Here is a 19,633-nt window from a genome sequence, read left to right on the forward strand (position 1 = left end):
TCAAAACTTTGCCTCAATTCCTTTGCCAGGCTTCCTAATCTGCCAGAGACTTTGATGAATCCTTTTTTTATTTGCTATTTCAGTAGACTAAAAATCCAGTCCATACAAAGAAAATTGCTTGGACACCCTCCCAGCAGAAAAGGTGGCTGGTTCCCTCTGTAGTAAGTGTTTGAAATGCACACACACATGAGCATTCTGCACCCTGCCTGCACGTGCAGAATTCATTTTTACTTCTGAGGTGAACTGAGGGAGAGTTGAGGTACCTGCACCCTCCTGTCCTCAGGCAGGAGCACAAGGAGACCCTGAGCACACTCCACTTGGCACACACAGAGCTGCAGCAGGTCCCAGACCCAGGAGCACTGCTGTGTGTAGGGACAACACACCTCAAGAGCACTGGTTTAGTAGAGAGGGATAAAGATCTATTCTTCAACCATATCCATGAGGCCATCAGAACTTTTCCGGCTGTGGAGACCTTGAATGTAAAAAAGGAGATTTAATGTTGAAAGTGCAGGTTGTTTTCAGAATCCAAAATCTATTTCCTGTAAGTGTGTTTTTGTTAAAATATTAGACAGGGTTTGTAAATAACTGGAACATTTGTCATGAACAAACTGGCTGTAATGGGCAACCTGCTGAGTTATGGTAATGTATCTCATCTTCAGGATATTGTTCAACCTGTTACTAATTGTATGTTGTGTTATGCATCAGACATCAACTGTTTTTTTTCTGGACCTGTCAAGTACAGACAGAGCTTGTACAAGAGGCACATACCCACCCATGCTTTCCTCAGATGGACCAGCTGTTTGTTAAGATACAATTGAAAAAAGGGAAACATTCTTTAAGGATTAGATTGTGTAGTGTGGAATTACATGGACCAGTAATCATGTAGATGAAAATCTTCTAGATCTGGGCCTTTGGTTCTGTTCTAATGGATGGCACTGAGCAGCAATGTGGTAACTGTGCAGTTGCCAGATGTTTTCTGTTGGTTCTCCTTCTCTTCCCCTTCGAGCAATAAACCGCCGGTTCGAGCACGTTATGAGCGAGACACGAGCCCCCTCCAGTGGAACATCTGGTTTTTTCCTGCTAGGTGCTGTCAGCCTGAGGACAGGCTGATCCTGCTGCTGTTTGCTCTTGGCTCGAGGTGTTGGAAAGCTGCTTTGTATGTTTTGGAAATCAGGGAGCAGCTGATGTTCTGACGTGGATCATGGTTTATGAAACTGTCCTTTTTTGTTTGTGCCCAGGTCCTACTTGGACACTCTTTCAATTCAGACTCATCATGCCCACAACTAGTACCTTCTGGAAATATGAGTGGTTTTCCTCAGATCTGAGACCTCTGCTGTGGAAATCACCAGCACTAAGACATAAAATAGGTGGTAAACTATTAGTTTTGGATAAACACGGAGTCCATTAAAAATTGGTTTTAGTGTGGGCATGTAACACTGTAGCTGGAGAAACTGGAGCATGTGTATTTAGTCAGGAAGAGCAGTAGTGAAGTTACATTAAAAAACACTGAGGCTGCTCCAGCCCATCATTTCCTCATTTGTAAAGAGTAGGAACTTTGTCCAGGTGAGGCCCAAGGAGGCAGGCCAGCTCCTGACTGTATTTTATCTACCTTTGGAAGGTAGGAAGCTGCAGCACTGCTGACTTGCACAGGAGCCACTGATTGGTGATGGCTGTTACCATTGCAAGTGGGGTTTACTGTTGTTTGTTTGACTTGTGAGGAAGCTTAAGTAGGAAACAATATCCCCAGAGTTAGTTCTGTCTTGTAGTGGTGGTGAAAAGGGAGACAAGGACAGCCAGCACCTGTGTCCCTTTTACTAGCAAACTAAAAGCAGAAGCCTGTGTTAACTGAGAGAAACCTGAAAAAACTCAGCATATAATGCACTTTGTTCAGGCAGGAGCATTGTAGCTTGGCTTGAATTTTCTTTTCTGCATGGCTGGGTTATAGGAAGAGTTTGAAGAGTATGAGAGGCTTCAATGTGAGCTGTGCATCATGTTAGGAGATGTTGGTGTGTGGATTTATGGGGTTGGTGGGAGAACAGAGCAGGTTCAACCCCTCTCTCCTCCCAGATCTAATTAGATTTGGTTGAATAATAGGAATTGAGCTGCCATGTTCCACTCACAATAAATAATGTTTGAAAGACAGTTGAAATGCATAGAAGTGAAATAAAAGTAAAACTGAACTGGTAGAATGGGATAAAATTCTATGTTATTCTAATGTGGATCCAAACCCCAATTGTATATTCTTGTGTATGCAATCAAACCAATTCAAAAGCTAATCCTTTTTATTGTGAATAATGTCTTGCCTCTCAGAGGAGCCATATTTGGAAGTCATTCCCTTGGGTGAGACAGTAGAGCCCTTTAGTTCACTCAGAATACTTTGCTTGCTTTTCTGAGTGCTCTGTGAATGGGTGAATATTTGCACTTTAACACAGCAGTGACTGTTTTTTTCTTTTTTCTTTGCAGTGATCCTATTCTGCATGGCAGCCCTAATATTTCCAATAGGATTTTACATCAATGAAGTTGGAGGTCAACCATATAAATTACCCAATAACACAGTGGTTGGGTCTTCATATGTACTGTTTGTATTATCAATTTTCTTTACAATAGTGGGACTTCTATTTGCTGGCAAAGTTTGTTTACCTGGCTGATGAATGTCTGAACTGCAGGACTTTATTTTGGAAAAGAGCAAGACATCAGAATTGCATTCTCAGGAGGATGCCTAAATCAGACTATCAAACACTGACTGAAAAGAGAAATGCTTTGACTTGTTCTCACTATGCACTTTGGATGAAAAAAAGGAGAGCCTTTCCCATAACCAAATACAGACATCACTGACTAATCTCCTGAGCATACTTTAATGCAGTCAGGTCTGCACTGTGATAGGAACTAGTGAAGAATGCTTTACACTGAGAAGCATAAATGCCCCATGTTACTGGACTGTTCCTGTTTTTAACGCCTAACAATTTGGAAGTCAAAGTATTTATGAACTCTGTGGTAGACCAGAGGGTTGTGGAGGAATTCAAGTGAGGCTGGCCTCGCTGTGTAGGAGATTAGTGTTTTACATCTTCCTTCTGATGAGCAAAGCCTTTGGCACCAACATGGATCATCCTGCATTACTGCACCAAGAAGCCAATAGATCAAAACGTGTTCTCTAAATGTATGTAAGAGCAGAAGACATACATCCCCTCCTCCCCCATAAGCTCTAGGAAACACTAAGGAACGTTTTAAAGGGGGATTTCTTCCTTATATTTATATAAATATATATATATAAATATATATATATTTTGCTGATGCAGTATCCAGTGTGTGTGTATGTGTGTGTGTGTGTATATACACATATGTATATATATGTATATACACACAAATGGTTCCTGGAAAAGAACTCAGAACGCTTTGCTAGCAAAACACTGTGGTGTGCAAAACTAGAACTCAATAGAAAAAAGCCATTTCTCTGAAGGCCACATAGCTGAGAGTCTTCAGTTTACCTCATTCTTTGTAGCAGCCCTTGATTTTAACAGTTTTTTGTAATAGGTACAACCGATCCCATGCCTTTCTAGGTGCAATTTTAAGTTAAGCTAAAATTCTTTTTATGGTAATTTATTTGTATATGAGGGTAGAAGGTGAGATCATGTCATACCTTAAAATCCTAATTTTGGGAAACTGACACTATTTAAATTATTAGCAACTGTTGTACAGAAAATCTCTTTTTCTACTGCATTGTTACATTAGCATTGATACATGTTCAAGCACAGCATTTTGCCATAGGTAAGGATTTCTCTAGCACATGTGAAATACAGTATTTAAAGTAATGCAAACACTATTCCACTGCAAAGATGGATGAACTTATTTTCACTTGAGTATTAATTCATCTTTGCCAAAAAAATGAGCAATATAATTGTTGAAAAGTGTATGCCTTGTTTACTGAAGTTGTTATTTTAAATGTGGATTTAGTGGCCACCCAAATTCGGAGTAAACATTCCTCACTAGAAGTAGTTTTATTTTTCAACACAATGATAAACCATTGAATCCATAGACATCTTAATTCACTACTCAGTCTAACCTTGCAGAAAGTAGTTTGGTGTTCCTGGGAAGCTGCCTGCACTATCAGTATTTGTTTAGTAGTTAATACAAAGTTTACCTGGGATTCATTAGGAAAACAAAAAAAATAGTCTGTTTTGAGTGCTGTTTCATTGACTTCAAAAGAGGAGCTGCATTTATGAATAGACACTTTCCTAAATTGTTACAGAAAGTGTATTTGAAAATTAGGTGGTTGTTAAAATATAATTAGCAGTTCCCAAATTAATCATTTATCTGATAAGCTGAAGCGTTTGAAAACAACACAATTTGCACAATTATTTTAAACTGTGTGCCATTCAGACCCTGATGGGTCCCTGTCCTTCTCACCTCTTCCCTCTCCCCCTCCCAAGGTGTTTTAAAACAAAATGATTATTTGCTGGTTTAAACATTTTTTCTTTTGCAATTTTTGAGCAAGCTTGTCACTGGAATGGTTTATAAGCAACTTTTTTCTTTTCCAGTCAGTTCATGCACAGGTAGAATGGAGTGTTTATGGATAACTAAATTTTTCTAAAGTATATTAATCTGTAAATACAGCCAGGCACCTACTTTGAAGTAGTGGTTTAAATATGATTTGGTTCCTAATTTAAGTCTGAGGTCCCTAGTGATGTTGGTGGAGATAAAAGGCAGGGTTCAGCTGCTGAATATGTGTCAAAATGTTGGTGTTATCACTACTGTGTCCTAAGCTAAAGTATTCACAAAAACTTAGATTATAAATTATGTTGGAGAAAAAACAAGGCTGTTATTTTTTTCAGAAATGTCACACTTGTAAATAGTTCTAGATTTTTGTAACTGGAACACAGGTGGGGAGTGGGGAAAGTTTCTCAGCTGCTAAGATTTCTTCCTCTTCCCTGCTCCCCCCAGCTTACTTACTTCAATTATAGTAACATCATGTGGATTCAGGCTTTGATTAAATGGATCAGCATTTAATAAAAAGAAAATAAACACTTATCTTGGAGCATGCCGAGACTGTGGTTGGCTGACTGGAAATTTATCTGATCTGCCAATGCTATTGCTATCAATTATTAACTGATAACAGAGATTTAACAAATAAATCTATTAAATATTTGAGCATTTTAAGTCCAGAAATAGATGCAGCCATCTGCATTTTAAAAAAGCCCAACCCAGTAATTGAAGAGACAGCTGTCAACAGTTGCTTTTAATAAGGTCACTAAGTACTATATAGTACAGTATTAATTTATAGCAGAAAATCATATCTTGTAAACTGTATATAAAACACTGTTTTATGGTGCAATCATTTGTCAAACTTATGTCTGTTACTTTTGTTTTAAAGTTGTGTGCATTCTTTTCATACCTAAGAGCATCACTGTAAAATCTGCTGAAGATTATTTATGGGTTTTATTTGCACAATTTTGTTCTAAACTACAGAAAGTTCGTATTGAACATGCCTAAACATCTGTAGACTTTTTCAGTTCATGAAAAGCAAATGTTTCCATATGAATCTTCTCCAAAGGTAATCCCATCTTTGTGTTGAGTGTTTACATAAACTTTTCTGATCATGCCAGCCATTATTTTTAACTTTTTGAAGGACAGCTCATTTCATACATCACTAGGGAATCTCATTTAGTCTTTTGCTTCAACGTTCCCCCGGAGGTTTGATGTGCCATCAATGGAATTTGTGCACACTGGTCATTGATTTGGCTAACAATACATAAGATTGGAAACTTGAAATACTTTCAGAATCAAAGCTAGTTAGTCTGTACAAATCTTATTGCTGGGCTCGGCTGAAATAATCGCCTGGAAAGTGTTTGTCTCGGACCTGGGGAGGGTGTGCTTCCCTGAGCCCACCAGTCTAACCATTTAATGTGGTTTTCCTTTGTCAATCTTGCTGGGGAAGGATCGCAGTGTCCCAAAGACACCCGTGCTGAGCCACCCCACCGAGCCCCCTCCCCGGCCGAGGTGGCACCGCCAGGCCGGGGCCGTCCTGCCGTCCCTGTGCCGCTGCCGGACCCCTCCAGAACACAGCCGTAGGTTCCTGCTCGCCCCGACACACACACACACAGGAAGATGATGGAAGCTGTCCTTCGAAACCTTTGTGAAGGATGAACACATGAAGGAAACGGTGTCTGCGGCCGGGCTGTCCTGCCTGGGCGCGCGTCGCTCCCGCTCGAGGCCGGACCCGCCGCCGGCGCCCCGGCCTTTACTGAGGATTGTTTTCTAATTGGTTAGAGCATTTTTTCAATTAATTGTTTCCGAACAAATGTTAATACAAACTGTATAAAATGAACATAATTTTCTTCACTTGTATTTTTGTTATTGAGCAAGTTTATCAAAATAAATTGTCTACTAAATCGACTGGCCCCGGCTGTGCTGACTGGAACCGACCCTGCTCCGTGTGCAGGTGTTCCTGCAGGTGTGCCCACAGGTGTTCCTGCAGGTGTGCCCACAGATGTCCCTGCAGGTGTGCCCTCAGTGTCCTTGCCCACAGGTGTCCCTGCCGTCAGTGTCCCTGCAGGTATTGCCTCAGGTGTCCCTGCAGGTATTGCCTCAGTGTCCCTGCCCTCACGTGTTCCTGCAGGTATTGCCTCAGTGTCCCTGCAGGTGTCCCTACAGGTATCCCTATAGGTGTCTCTGTAGGTGTCCTACTCAGGGTGTCCCCTCAGCTCTTCCCCTCAGCTGTGCCCCGCAGGTGTCCCCTCAGGTGTCCCCCCTCAGCTGTTCCCCCACGTGTCCTCTCAGCTTTTGCCCTCCGGTGTCCCCTCAGGTGTTCCCCTCAGGTGTCCCCTCAGCTGTTCCCCTCAGGTTTTCCCCCTCTGGTGTTCCCCCAAATGTCCCCTTCCGGTGTCCCCTCAGCTGTTCCCTTCAGGTGTTCCCCCAGGTAATCCTCCCGCCCGCCCCTCCCGCCCACAGCGCCCCACGCGGGGGCAGCGCGGCCGCTCCGTCTCCAGCGGCAACGCCGCAACACGGCGGGGCTGGGCCCGGGAGGGGCTGAGGGGCCCGGGGGTTCCCTGTTAGTGCTGCGGGGCCTGCACGGGCAGGGACGGCCGGGAAGCACCACCCAGTAAGGCGAGTCACGGTGCGGGAGCAGAGGGGTCCGTGCCTCGTATTGGGGAGGGTCTGTGGGGAGCTGTGGGAACAGAGGGGTCCGTGCCCCGTATTGGGGAGGGTCTGTGGGATGGTGCAGTAGGAGCAGAGGGGTCCGTGCCCCGTACTGGGGAGGGTCTCCGGGTTGAGCGGCAGGGCCCGGGCCGGGGTGAGGCGGTGGAGTCCAGCGAAGTGAAAACTGGGATTTTGTGGTGTTATTTCTCGGTTCTCACCGCGCCTGAACCCGAACGCAGCTCTGCCAGCCCGGCTGGCTCAGCTCCCGCCGCGCGGTTTTGCTGTGGTTAATCTCTTTTCCTGGCTGTGTAGCTGCTCTCCTGGCAGCTGTGCACACATATAATTAACTGCATAAAATCCCTTGACAAGCAGCTCCTGCAGAATAGTTCCTAAAAGCGTTTTCTATAAATGGATAATTGTAACTTCTCTTTGTTTTTTGTTTACTGTTGTCCCACATACAATATAAATTATCATTTAAGTTGCTGACAATATTAATACGTTTTAATAGTGTTTATTCCTGAGGATTTAAACTTTTCTGCTTTTTATCTTTTTGCTTTTATTTATAGCAAGGCTAAGTCTATTCATATAATGGATACACACTTGAGGAGAACAGCATGGTTGTTGGACAACGATCAGTCTTTGAAAAAAAATGGGTGAGGAAATTGTTGCAAAATCTTGTTGGGACTTCCTATGATACAAAATAAATCATAGTTCATATAAACTATGTACTATGCCCCTTCAAAACATTTATCATATATTAAATGTCAAAGTATAAAACAGTTTCTACAGAAAAAAATGAAGTGACTTTGCAACCATACAGGAACATTATGGGTAATGAAATAAGCCCATAAAATTAATTGTCTTGTAGGGTGACCCCAAAATCCCATCTCCAGGGTAATCATCCACCATGGGGCAGAACTGTGGGAGAGTCCAAAAAACATCAATGTTCATGTGTAAGTAAGTCCATTTCTCTGAAAAATAAATGTGTTTCAAACCAAGTCTCCATTTAATTAGAACAATCTCTTGTAGGTAATAGTGTTTTTCATCTTGTGCCTGCCGTGATTTTAAGAGGGGAGAAAAAGCAATGAATTCAACATGCAGTCAATGATTTCAAGCTGGTTGTTCCTGTATAAAATATTTTAGCAGCTCCTGTGCTTTGCAGTGATCCTCAGGCTCTATCTTATAGCCCCCATACATATTCCTTTTTTTTATCCCTTCTTAGGCTACATGAAGCGAGACAGTGGATACAAGAGCTGGAGCCTGGTGGAGGCTGCAATTTGCTGAAAGCCTTAAAGCACGTCCTTACAGTGAAAGAACTGAATTCCCTGGTTCTTGTTGTAGGAAGTTGGTAAATTCATCATCTCTCTTAACAACCAGCTCTATCTTGGATACAGAATTGGTGCAAGAAACTGAACTTGACACAAAAATAAATAGAAAATTTAAGGTCCAGGTTATATATGTTTTTAGTTCATACCATTAATTCATTTATTTGTTCCCTTTTTACTGTGTGATTATGCTCAGCAGTGTTTGGTGGGGAGAAACCTGCAGATTCACACTGTTACATATGATTGCAGCAGTCCTGCTTCTCTTGTAAGTAATTGTGTTAATACTTAACTTCCTTACGTGTCCTGGTTTTTTCCTATTCAGCTGTAATGCCTTCTCTAATAAATTTGTAGGGAAGCTGACCTAGTCATTAGAGAGTTCTTGATATAGAATTATATTTTCTTTAGAGTAGATTTGCACACATGAAAAAAATTGGAGCATCATCTTGTAACTTCCTTTACTGAGTTAGTTTTTCAGCCATATTAAAATAAGACTGGTAAGCAAATGATGGAAACATAATTACTTTGGCTTTCTCACTACATGTACCTCAGAGATTCTTTTCCTGTCTCTAGCTGAGAATTGAATACCAACAATCCATGACACCAAAAGAGACTACCAAATCAAAGCAACTATTTTTCTTCCTATTCCTCTGTGCAGGCAGTTCTGAAGAATCTTGCAGAAGCTGTGAGAGGTCGTTATCATTGCTACTCTTCAAAGGGAGAGGTGGGTGACAGCCAGAGAGGCAAAGCATTTTTCTCTCTTTTTGATGCTTCTTCACTTTGAGTCTGTAAAATAATTATCATCTGAGTAGAAGTTGATAGCAAGACTTGGTGCTGAAAGTCTCTGTCTCAGAAGTGCTGAGGATGTGGTCAATAAACCTGTGGTTAATTCTTTCTGCAGCTGAAAATGTTCCTAAAAGCACAATAAATTTTGCAGATACTGTTAACTGACTTATAACTGATGAAAGCAGTGGCTTATTGTAGAATGATTCAAAACAATAAAACATATCTTGTTTATATGTTATGATTAATTTATATGAAGTGCATTAAATTCATTTACACTCAATTCTGCTATACCAGACAGTCTTGTAGTGATGTGTGCACACTAAGGTAAGAAAGCTGGTTTGGGTTGGTGTTTCAATAGTAGTTAACTTATTTTTCTCGATTTGTTTTTACTTTTGCAGAATATTGATTGCAGTGATTTTCATCTGCTGCTTCAGGAGTCCCTGAAGGCCAAGGACCTACTCAAGAGCATCAAACAGACTTTTCAAAGAAGACTTGGTGGCTCAGTTAGTGGTAAAACAGCAGATGTATGTATCTTTCTAATTTAAGATATATGTTGAATAATCAACATTAGAAATTTTTAGTGTTCACAATATGAAAAAAATTTGTATGATTAATCAGGTATTTTCAGAGTGTTTTGCTTGTTGAAATCACAGAACTTTGGTTTTAATTATGTTCACCAATATTCCACGCTGGATATTTTGGACTGAGCATAAAAAAATTATGCTAAAACTTCCAAGAGCTTTTCTTAAAATCCATTTTAGGTTTCTGCAGAGTTTTCAACTACAGCACCTTCCAGCCTCTTCCCAAAGCCTCCAAAGCTCCAAGGACCATTAGTTATTCAAACACCAAGTGTTCTGGCCCAAACCTCAGCAGACTGGCTAAAGACTTATGGATTGAAAGGTAGCACAGAAAGAAAAGCGTAACAAGTATGAAATATGAATTAAAGTGAGAGGGTGTGTTTTACTTAATGTATTTGTTTCTTCCTATAGCTAAGAAGTTAAACCTTTATCAAGTTCTGGCTCCCAATGCTTTCTCTCCTGTGGAAGAGTTTATACCTATTCTTAAGAAAAGAGTATCATCAACTCTACATGAGGTAAGTGATGAGGAACTTTTTTTCTGTTTTTTTTTTCTTTCTATTGCTACATTTTTCTAATTAAAGTCAGTAGTTTATAAGTTAGTGAAGTTCTACAGGGTTTAACTGAAACTTGAGTCATGGATTCAAATCAAATACTCGTGCCGTTCTGAAGAATGATTCAGGAAGAAATTCCATGTTAGTGTAACTTACATTGGCTTCTGTAAACAGCCAACATTATTATATATCCTTGTAGAAATTAATAATGCGGTTTGAATGGTGTGATGGAACTGTGAAAAATATCAGTGTTGACCTGCCAGTACTGTACAACTATCAGGTGAGTTGTCTGTCTCAGATCTCTGTTCTTCTCATGGACTGTATTCTCTTATCTTTACTAAGACTGAAATGCTGCTGTCAAAATGAATGAAAATATTTGGTTTTCATTACTATGCTGTCACGTTACTTCTGTATTAAGCATTTGGTGATAAAAGTCTTAAACTTTTTATTTTTAACATAATTTTTCTGTATTTTGTTCATAGAAACTCCTTACTAAAATGGTAAAAATCTATGAGAAACGAATTGACTGGCTATCCATTGCTAGTAGGGGAATATGGGGAAGTGTTTGTGAAAGGAGGTATTGTGTTTGATAGCCCCTTTTTGTGAGGTTTGAAGTATTCATCTCATTCTATGTGTGAGGATGATGCTCATTTCCAGTGTGTCTGAGGCTTTACCCAACCTCTGCAGCTGCTCTTTTTTTTCTAAAAATCTCATCTTATGTTTTGAAGAATTTTTTAAAATATAGATTCAGTGTTTATACATTTTGATACATAGGTAGAAGATACTTCCCCTGGCAAGTTAGAGTGCAGGGAAGATAAGAATATACAATGAAAAAAGATTTTTTCTTTTATTTCTGCCAAATAACATATTTCTTATATAGGGTGGTTATACTTGTTGATATGTCAGTGACAAACTCTGTGTTCATCACCCATATCCAACATTCCTTGAGAGTTTTACTTGAGGAACAAATGTCAGACAAGGATTACTTCAATATTATAGCGTGAGTAACTATTTAAGGTTCTTACAAAATAAAGGTAACGCCTTGCAATGAAAGAAGTCTGCTGAGAGACTGTAGTTACTAATGCATGTATTTTAGATTTTTAATTGTATTTGATATTTTTAGTGATGTAATGGCAAGACTAGCACTGATTTGTCCTTATTGGGTGAGTGCATGGATCAGATGTGCGGAGATCAGATTAGTACTGAAAAATCACTCTTTTGGGTTTGGCTCATTGAACTTATTGCATCATACCTGAAATCAAATACTCATCCTGCTATACCATTCATAACAGTATCAATACCCCAAATGAGATTTTTCTTTTTCAGTGAATTTATTCTATCCTTTTCCTTGTTCTAAACCATAATTTGAAAATTAATTACTGTTATCTTTACATTAAAGATTTGGGAGTGACATTGTGCCTTGGCAGCAGGAACTGCTTCCTTCCCATCCAGAAAACTTAGAAAAGGCTTGGAGGTAGGATGAAATAATCATCATTATGTGAGTTAAGTGAGCACAGGGATAAATGGAACAGAGAGTAATTGTGAACAGTTACAAATATTTGTACATTTATCATATTACAAAAATAGGTTGCCATGTTCTACTCTGATTGTTCATGATGGTTTGTTGTGAAAACACCACTATAAAGTTTAATATGTTTGGGTGACTTTGTATTTCATATATACACACTATCCATGTACACACATACAGAAGTGTCTGTGCAAGAAATGCACAGGTTAAATGAAGAGTTGAAAACTACTTCAGTACAACTGAGATGTGAAAGCTAAAATAAGCTTTTTCCCCACATACATTGCAAATAAATCTCAGGCTTCTGTTTGTGGAGTCACATCCTCAGTGTTTCCATTATATTTCTGATTTCATTTTTATTTCTCTAAGTTCTACTATACTAACATTTTTCCATATAAACTTGAGAGAACTGTTTTCTCTTTATGCTCTGTATCTTACCTTAAAAACTAGTTTTCTATGGTGGCAGTGCATAAACTGGAACAAAGAATTTGGGCCATTATATAATGTGGGCTTATCCTCTGTTATTCTCAAAAATTTTAGGCTCCAGTAGAGTGTTATTTAAGATTCTTAGTTCTCTTTATTGCTTTGAGCAGGAACAAAAGCTTTTGTTTCTTCATTCTTTGAACTGTAAACATCTTTCTTAGGTGGGTGTTGAGCTTGCAGTGCAAGGGCAGTAGAAATTTCATGAGTGCTCTCAGGAGAGCTGTGGAAGTCGACTTCAAAGACAAAGATAAACACAAATCACAAGGACTTTACCTGCTGACTACTGGAATACCTGATCAGGAAACAGTAAGTATCCTCACAGGTTTTGCAACTCTTCTGTAAGTTCCTATCAGAATTAATCTCAACTTTGCATTTCTCTCTTTTTTTTCCTGTCTTTTTTTCTTTTCCTTCTGGCTAGTCCTCACAGTTCATTGGCAGAATACTCCTCCTTTACATCTCTAAGGCAGCTCAACTGTCAGGATCTCAAACTTCCATTTTTGCAATTGTTATTTATGTATTGGAGGTAGCAATTATTAATAATGTGGGAATCAGAGCAAATTCAAAACTTGCTTTTAGGATTCCTTTCCCACTCCAGCTCTGGCCATCATTTCACTGCAAATTTCTGAGTTTGAACAACTCTGATGTTTTTGGCATCATGTAATTTCCTTATAACTCATGGGAACAAAGACACAGATAAATTTCCAGTTGAACTCCAGAGTACACTCTGTAAAGAGCTCCTGTTTTTAAGCACAGTAATCCCTTTCTTGGTTACACATTCCCAGTGTTTGCTCTGTGGCTGCTGAGCCACTTGCACAGCCCAGAGTTCCTGACCATGAGTGTACACTAAGGTGTCTCTTGCTTTTGTTAAAAATCCTCTGGGAATTCTGGGCACACCTAAGAAATCATTGAAAGGTCACATGGTTAATAAGAAAATGAAGGATGGATTTAAAAAGCCAAATGGGTGGTTTCATCCCTACTTCTTTACTTCAGTGCATGGCTAAGTTGAAGTCCATGATCTCTTAGATTCCCAAAGATACCCCATCTCACTTCCTATCTGCAGCACTGCTGTTGCCACTGTCACTAGTGACAATTACTGTGTTTCTGCATTAATTAGGGAGGCTTTGGCTACTCAGGGTATGTTCCTGTGCTGATTGCTCACACAGGGAGGATTTGTACAGCAATTCAGGAACCAGTGGAGGAGACAGAAGCTTGTCTGAGGTAGAGGGTCACTACTGATGGGGTTTTTTCTGTCTTACAGCACACAATCAGTGCTTATGTGGCTGAGGTTTGCAGAGGCTTTGATTTACAGCTTCATGTCTGTCTGTTCAGTGCAATGGAGGACGTTGGGTCCAGTGGGGTCATTCCAGCCCGCTCTGCCAGCCCAGCAGAAACTGCCAGTGCTTTTAAAGAGATAGTACAGGCAGCCAATGGGAGATTTCACTGGTTTGGAGAAGCAGGTATGTGAAAAGGGAAGTCACTACATACTTCTTTTTCATTAATGAAATAATATTTATTAATGCTTTTTTACTCCTAAACCAAGAAGTTTGCTATTTTTAGTATATGCGAATTCTATACCAGCACTGAGATATAAACATAAGTCATAGTTGTATTGACTTTCAATTGCATTGCAGAACATTAAAATGGAGCCTTAATGCAGGAATTTGTTTGTTTGTTCCTATTTGAATTCACTATTTTCTGTTAGATTTTCTACAGATGAACATTTAAAACATAGTTACTAATAGAATAGGTCCAGATAGTCAGGCTTGCAGGAAACAAGGGCTTTTTGATACTTTCCATTGATATTTGGCATATTCTAAAAATAAATGCATATTTTGTTCACTTTAAAACCCCCTAATTGCCATCTACTTGATTATCAGGTATTTTTGAAAGTGATGATATTATTAGTATTGTGTCTGAAATGGAAAAAGCAAAGAACTACTCCCAAAAGCTATGAGTTATATGTAACTTTTTAAATTATGTGTTTCTTTCTAAAAAAATTCAGTGGTGTTTGATCAGCTGACAGTGCAGGAGATTGGACAAAATGAAAATCCTTGCAAGGGCAGGAATGTTCTGGAGTACGAGAACAGTCACCACAGAGTAAATATGGACTAGAAGGCAGTTGTACAATAGCACAGCAGTGACTGGTGTTGGAGTAGCCATGATTCCTTACCAAATACAAGGAGTTTAGGGTTGAAATTATTCTCTCTTTTTTGCTAATCCTATGATGAATTCTTCTCAAATATAATTAATTGTTAATCTTCATAATATATATGAATAAATATATTTAAAATTTATATATGTTATATAACAAACATATAATATTACGATCTCAAAAGTCACAGTGGAATGAGGGTTGTCATTGGTACAATACATTTGTTCAATTCTAAAACAGTTCTCTGAAGTGTACTAAGGGTGTAGAATTAGATTGTATCTCTCCATATCCAAGCACATGACTTTTTCCAAAGATTTTTAACTAAATAACAAAGTCAGCGTAGTCAGCCTGGCACTACAGTGGTTGTTTCTTATAAAAGTGTGATTAGAAAGAGATACACAGGAAGATACATGTCCATAGGGCTGAGCACCTTGCTGACTGCAAGTCTGAGTCACAAAGGTTTGGTTTTTTAAAGAAGTGTCAGTGGATACTCAGTGATATCTTAAAATATTTTATCATTTAACAGTTGCATATACCTTGTTCATCATCTTCCAATTTGTTCTAGCCTTGGTGTGCCTTTTCTCTTGGTTTGCTCAGAGCAGGAAGGATTTCCATCCATTGTGTTTGAGCAAGCACAGCACAAAGGTGTTTCTATTCAAGAGTTTGATACATTTGATATGAATTTTATTTATTATTAAAGTAAGAAATGAAAAAATCTGTCTTTGAAGTGTCATTTACTTACATTTTATGTCTGTGCCTTACTAACCAATGTGACCTTCCATTTCAGTGTGCATTCCTGGTGGAATCCTTAAAGCAACGTTCAGTGAATCGGCCTGTTACTCCATGTACACCAGGAGGAGACTCAAATGTGCTTACAAAGAGTGAGAAAAAAGGGCCACAGAAATTGCCAGCTGCTAAACCTATAGCTCCAAGCCCGGATAGAATGGTTTGAATTTGTTAATGTGCTGGGTGTTAATTAGAGATCCTACTCAGCAACTGGATGGTGCTCTTTGTGAGAGAAGTGCTCAGCTGAAAATTTGAGGGAATTAAAACAGTATTGTGACAATACTCTGAATTTACATTTGCACTCTAAATGCTGTGTATACCAAAAAGTACATCTTACTGACTCCTGCTGGGTAATTAACGTAACTGAACCACAGTGTAGTGTCTAAAGGTGTCTGAATGATCCCTCCTCTGACCTTAAGAATTTAACAATTAATGAATACAAAGGCAAAGCAGAAACGTGTTTTACCAAATTACGTTTATTTTGCAAGTCCTTCTAGAAGGTACTGAATTTTATGGTGTTCTGCTCATTTACAGATGAGCTGCAGCTCAGTAGCATGTCCAGCATAAAAGAAGAACAGGATTCAAGATTTATTTCCTGACTGCTCTGTTTATATCCATGGAGTTACACTACTGAGCCCTTTGGGATTTTGCAACTGTCTCCTCCACTGGTTCCTGAATTGCTGTACAAATCCTCCCTGTGTGAGCAATCAGCACAGGAACATAGCCTGAGTAGCCAAAGCCTCCCTAATTAATGCAGAAACACAGTAATTGTCACTAGTGACAGTGGCAACAGCAGTGCTGCAGATAGGAAGTGAGATGGGGTATCTTTGGGAATCTAAGAGATCATGGACTTCAACTTAGCCATGCACTGAAGTAAAGAAGTAGGGATGAAACCACCCATTTGGCTTTGTTTTTCACTGTGCACACATCTGGATTGAGTGGGTGTGCAAATCTGTAATACCTAAAGGGCCAGTGCCAGTGCTGTCCATTGTGGTGTATAAATTACTAGATACAGACCTTTCTGTTGCAAAGAATCACCTTTCACTTGTAATTTTCAGTTCTCACCTTTGAAATGGGAACAGCATTGTAGGTGTGGGAATGCAGGGAATGGGAATGTAGGTGTGGGAATGTTGCAAAGACCTTGTAGGTAAGTTCCCACAGGCCTTCCAGGCCATTTTATCAAAAGTAGCACATTCTCAACACCTCTTCACAAATGCAGGAAGAAAGTAATTACTCGGAGCTGACTACATAGCAGAGTTTTTCAGGGATTAAACTTGTAGAAAACTGATACAGGGTTGTCCGTACATGTTTGGGGATATTTATAGTAGAGCTATATGTTAAATAAGATGTCAGTGCCTTACAGGATCAGTGTCACAACAAAAGTCTTACCCTACAGTAGGTTACACAATTTCTCATGCTTAGCAGACTGCTCAGCCCCTGCAGGGATGAGCCATTCACCTAAAGGAAGAATTACTGGGGTCAACACTAGATTTCTAATATTCAATAAAATGCTGAGGAAGATACTCTATTCTATAAAACAATGCCATTACCATACTAACCTGCTCCTTCAGGGAGCAAAAGTGGTCCAAATTCCTCTGCCTGTAGATGTTAGTCTTCAGTTTTATGGTATCAGATCACATTGTCAAGATAATTAAAACAGAGCAATTGGAGTTGCTTCACCCAGCAAGAAACTACAAATTAACTCATCGTCATTGCAGTCTTCTGACTTGTCAGAAAAGCCAGAGTAATGCAGGAATTAGAGAATAATGAAGGATAGTTCTAGTTTTGAATAATGCTGTTATGATCCAACAAAAACACTTGTTAAACTACTTTTTATTGTTATTTTATGTGCTTAAAGGATGTTAAAGACAGCCATGGTGCAGGGAGGAATACTCCAGTAAGAGTCCTGGCATGGCGTCCTCCTAGTGCCAAAGTAGGAATTCCACCAGGTTTGGATGGATTAGGGGCTTTTTATCTTCAGTTTCTTTGAGGTTTTGCTTAAAAGACAGTATTTAAATTAGAGATTTAATTGAAGATTTAGATATTGTGGTTGTTTTGTACCATGATTTTCAGCTCATGGTACCTGTCCTGTATCAGGAAATGTCTGATGTGTGTGGTGGAAAATAAAGCCCAGCTTTGTCCACACTTGAAACCATAAGGCTCAGCAAGTCAGAGATTTATTATGTTATTAGTTCAATATATACATGTCCCCTATTATTGTTAGATCCCATTGTAATCAATATGCTGTACCACTTGATTTACTTATGATCTGGTAATGAAGGAAGATTACCACACAAATGTCAAGTTCTCTGAAGTGCTGACTCTTCCAATTGCTCCTGGTATATGAAAAACTCTTAAGTTGATTCCAGTTACTGATGGTCCCTCAAAGTCCAAATAATTTCTCTTCCTTTTGTTTTTGTAATTTTCCTGTGGTTTTTCTTTGCATCTTTGCTGACATCTGCAGTTTTTCTTTTACATTAAATTTGAGTCCTCAAATCTACTGATTTATTGAAAGGATATCATTGATATGCAGCAGTGTTTGCAAATCTGGATTCATATTTGCATATGAGGTTCTCTGTGCCAATTGAATTGTTTTTTCTGACAAATGTGCTTATTCAAGCCCTCATATTTTCAGATTAACTGCTGTGACATTCTTTCCAATGGTAATTTATGCATTTGTCAAAGTTTTGGTTCCATATCCATGAAAGCCACATAAGGAGTTCTGTAATATGATTTTTCTTAACCAATATCTAAGAAAATGAAGTATTTACAATTGTGGTAATAGCAATAAATGAAGTGAAGAACAAGGTTGCATGTAAGAGTTTTATCTAGCAGAAGTAAGTGAAGTTTTTTTAATTTATTATTTATTTGTATGCATTTGTATTCTTTCCCTGCAAATATTTCATAAACTGTCCCCCTGTTTTTAACAGGACCTAAGAGCTGATAAAGGGATGTCCTTTGCTGCTGTGAGAAGTTGCTTTGTTTCTTCCTGTAATTCCATCCTGACTTGGCAATGCAGGCTCACAGTTATCATTTCATTTGACCTGTAAATCAATCTGTGTAACATGCAAAGCAGATACGAATGCAAAGAAAATGAGAACAAAGTCATTGGAAAAGCATTTTATATGACACATTCCAGGGCTGTATTTATGTGTGCTTTCTTCCTTCCATGAAGAAACAGTGAAATATGCAGAATTGTAACCCAAATACACGGAGAAACAGGGAAGAGGAAGGAATAGAGTGAGACTATTCATGTATGTTAATGAAGAATGGAGGGATTTAAGAAGAACCTGATCTCTCAGCTTTGCAGCTTGGAATAAGGATCTGCATCTTCTTTTCCCTTCTGGCCTGGACTTAGAGCATGGCATGGGTAAGTTGCTTTGCCTCTGTGCCTTACTCTGCTAACTTAGCAAGGAATGTGAAGAATGTTGTATTATCATAATATTTTGGGTATTAAATTACATCAGTTATTGCATTAATATTGTATTGGGAAACTTTTTTAAGGATGACTTCATGCCTTAGAAATATTTGTGTTTAGCATTTGGTTATATGAAAAATAAATATATATAAAATAAATGTAAAGTTTCCTAAATTCAGATCCCATGATTTATCATTTTGACCACAAATTCTACCCACGGCAAGACTTAATTAGAGTTCCATTCTTTTCCTGTTTTCTATTAGCATAGCAAGACCTTCTGATTTAAATGCTTTTTAACATTTCCTGTCTTCTCTCCCTAAAGTGTGATTACCTCCCCATTGACACGTCCCTTCTCTCAGCTCTTTGTTTAGACTCAGTCCTTGTTATGAGGGTGGTGGTTTTTGTAGTCACAAAGAGATAAGTGCCTTTAGTCAAAAGTACTTCCACCCTACAACAGATCTGTCCAGACTTCTCTGGGGTTGCCGAGGGGATCAGTGATTTGGTGCAGTGTCCAAACAAGTCTCACCACTCTGAGTTCATGGATTGTGTCAGTACCTGGATGTGAACAAGTGCTTGAGAAGGTATTCAAACACATGATGAGCTTGAACAACTCTTCTAATTTAGGGCTTAGATACAGAATTTTTAATAAGTCAAATGAAGAGAGAATATTTTTATGCTGCAGTTACTTCAGCAAAATCCCATCCTCGAGTAGCTTTAAGGGAGACCTTAGTTTCTCAAGCTGTTCTGCTATTCCTCTGCCCCTGGGCAATGCAGAGCTCCCATCCTGCCTGTGACTCAGGCCAAACATCCGTCTGTCACCTCAGCTCACACCTCTGTGAGCTCTGCATGCTTTGTTAAGGGCTGCTTTCTGCACAGTGTCCTCCACACAATTAAAATC

The 19,633-nt window shown here is 39.2% G+C and overlaps 2 protein-coding genes across 3 annotated transcripts in view; both read left to right on the forward strand.

Annotated features, from left to right (window-relative positions):
• The window catches only part of MOSMO (modulator of smoothened), a 32,293-nt gene extending 25,912 nt beyond the window's left edge, over positions 1-6,381 (forward strand). The window contains exon 4 of one of the 2 annotated variants that reach the window (XR_011699204.1): positions 2,464-2,539. Coding sequence is in view for 1 of the 2 variants with exons in the window: in XM_071571310.1 (XP_071427411.1) it covers positions 2,464-2,648 (185 nt within the window). In the remaining variant the exon portion in view is untranslated. Of the gene's footprint in view, positions 1-2,463 lie in introns of both variants that reach the window. The other variant, XM_071571310.1, reaches the window with a different exon arrangement.
• Positions 6,382-8,007: 1,626 nt separating this feature from the next.
• On the forward strand, positions 8,008-18,006 carry VWA3A (von Willebrand factor A domain containing 3A; the record flags this gene model as incomplete). The annotated part of the gene is given in 16 exon segments (XM_071571154.1): positions 8,008-8,087; positions 8,357-8,482; positions 8,628-8,724; positions 9,115-9,180; positions 9,641-9,766; positions 10,004-10,142; positions 10,232-10,335; positions 10,571-10,651; positions 10,854-10,948; positions 11,252-11,371; positions 11,771-11,845; positions 12,541-12,685; positions 13,638-13,836; positions 14,257-14,333; positions 15,319-15,477; positions 17,176-18,006. Coding segments are annotated over 16 exon segments (1,821 nt in total), but the record flags the coding sequence as incomplete, so codon positions are not given.
• Positions 18,007-19,633: the final 1,627 nt, after the last annotated feature.

The sequence above is a fragment of the Pithys albifrons genome, chromosome 16 (assembly GCF_047495875.1).
Source record: "Pithys albifrons albifrons isolate INPA30051 chromosome 16, PitAlb_v1, whole genome shotgun sequence".
Taxonomy (NCBI): Eukaryota; Metazoa; Chordata; class Aves; order Passeriformes; family Thamnophilidae; genus Pithys; species Pithys albifrons.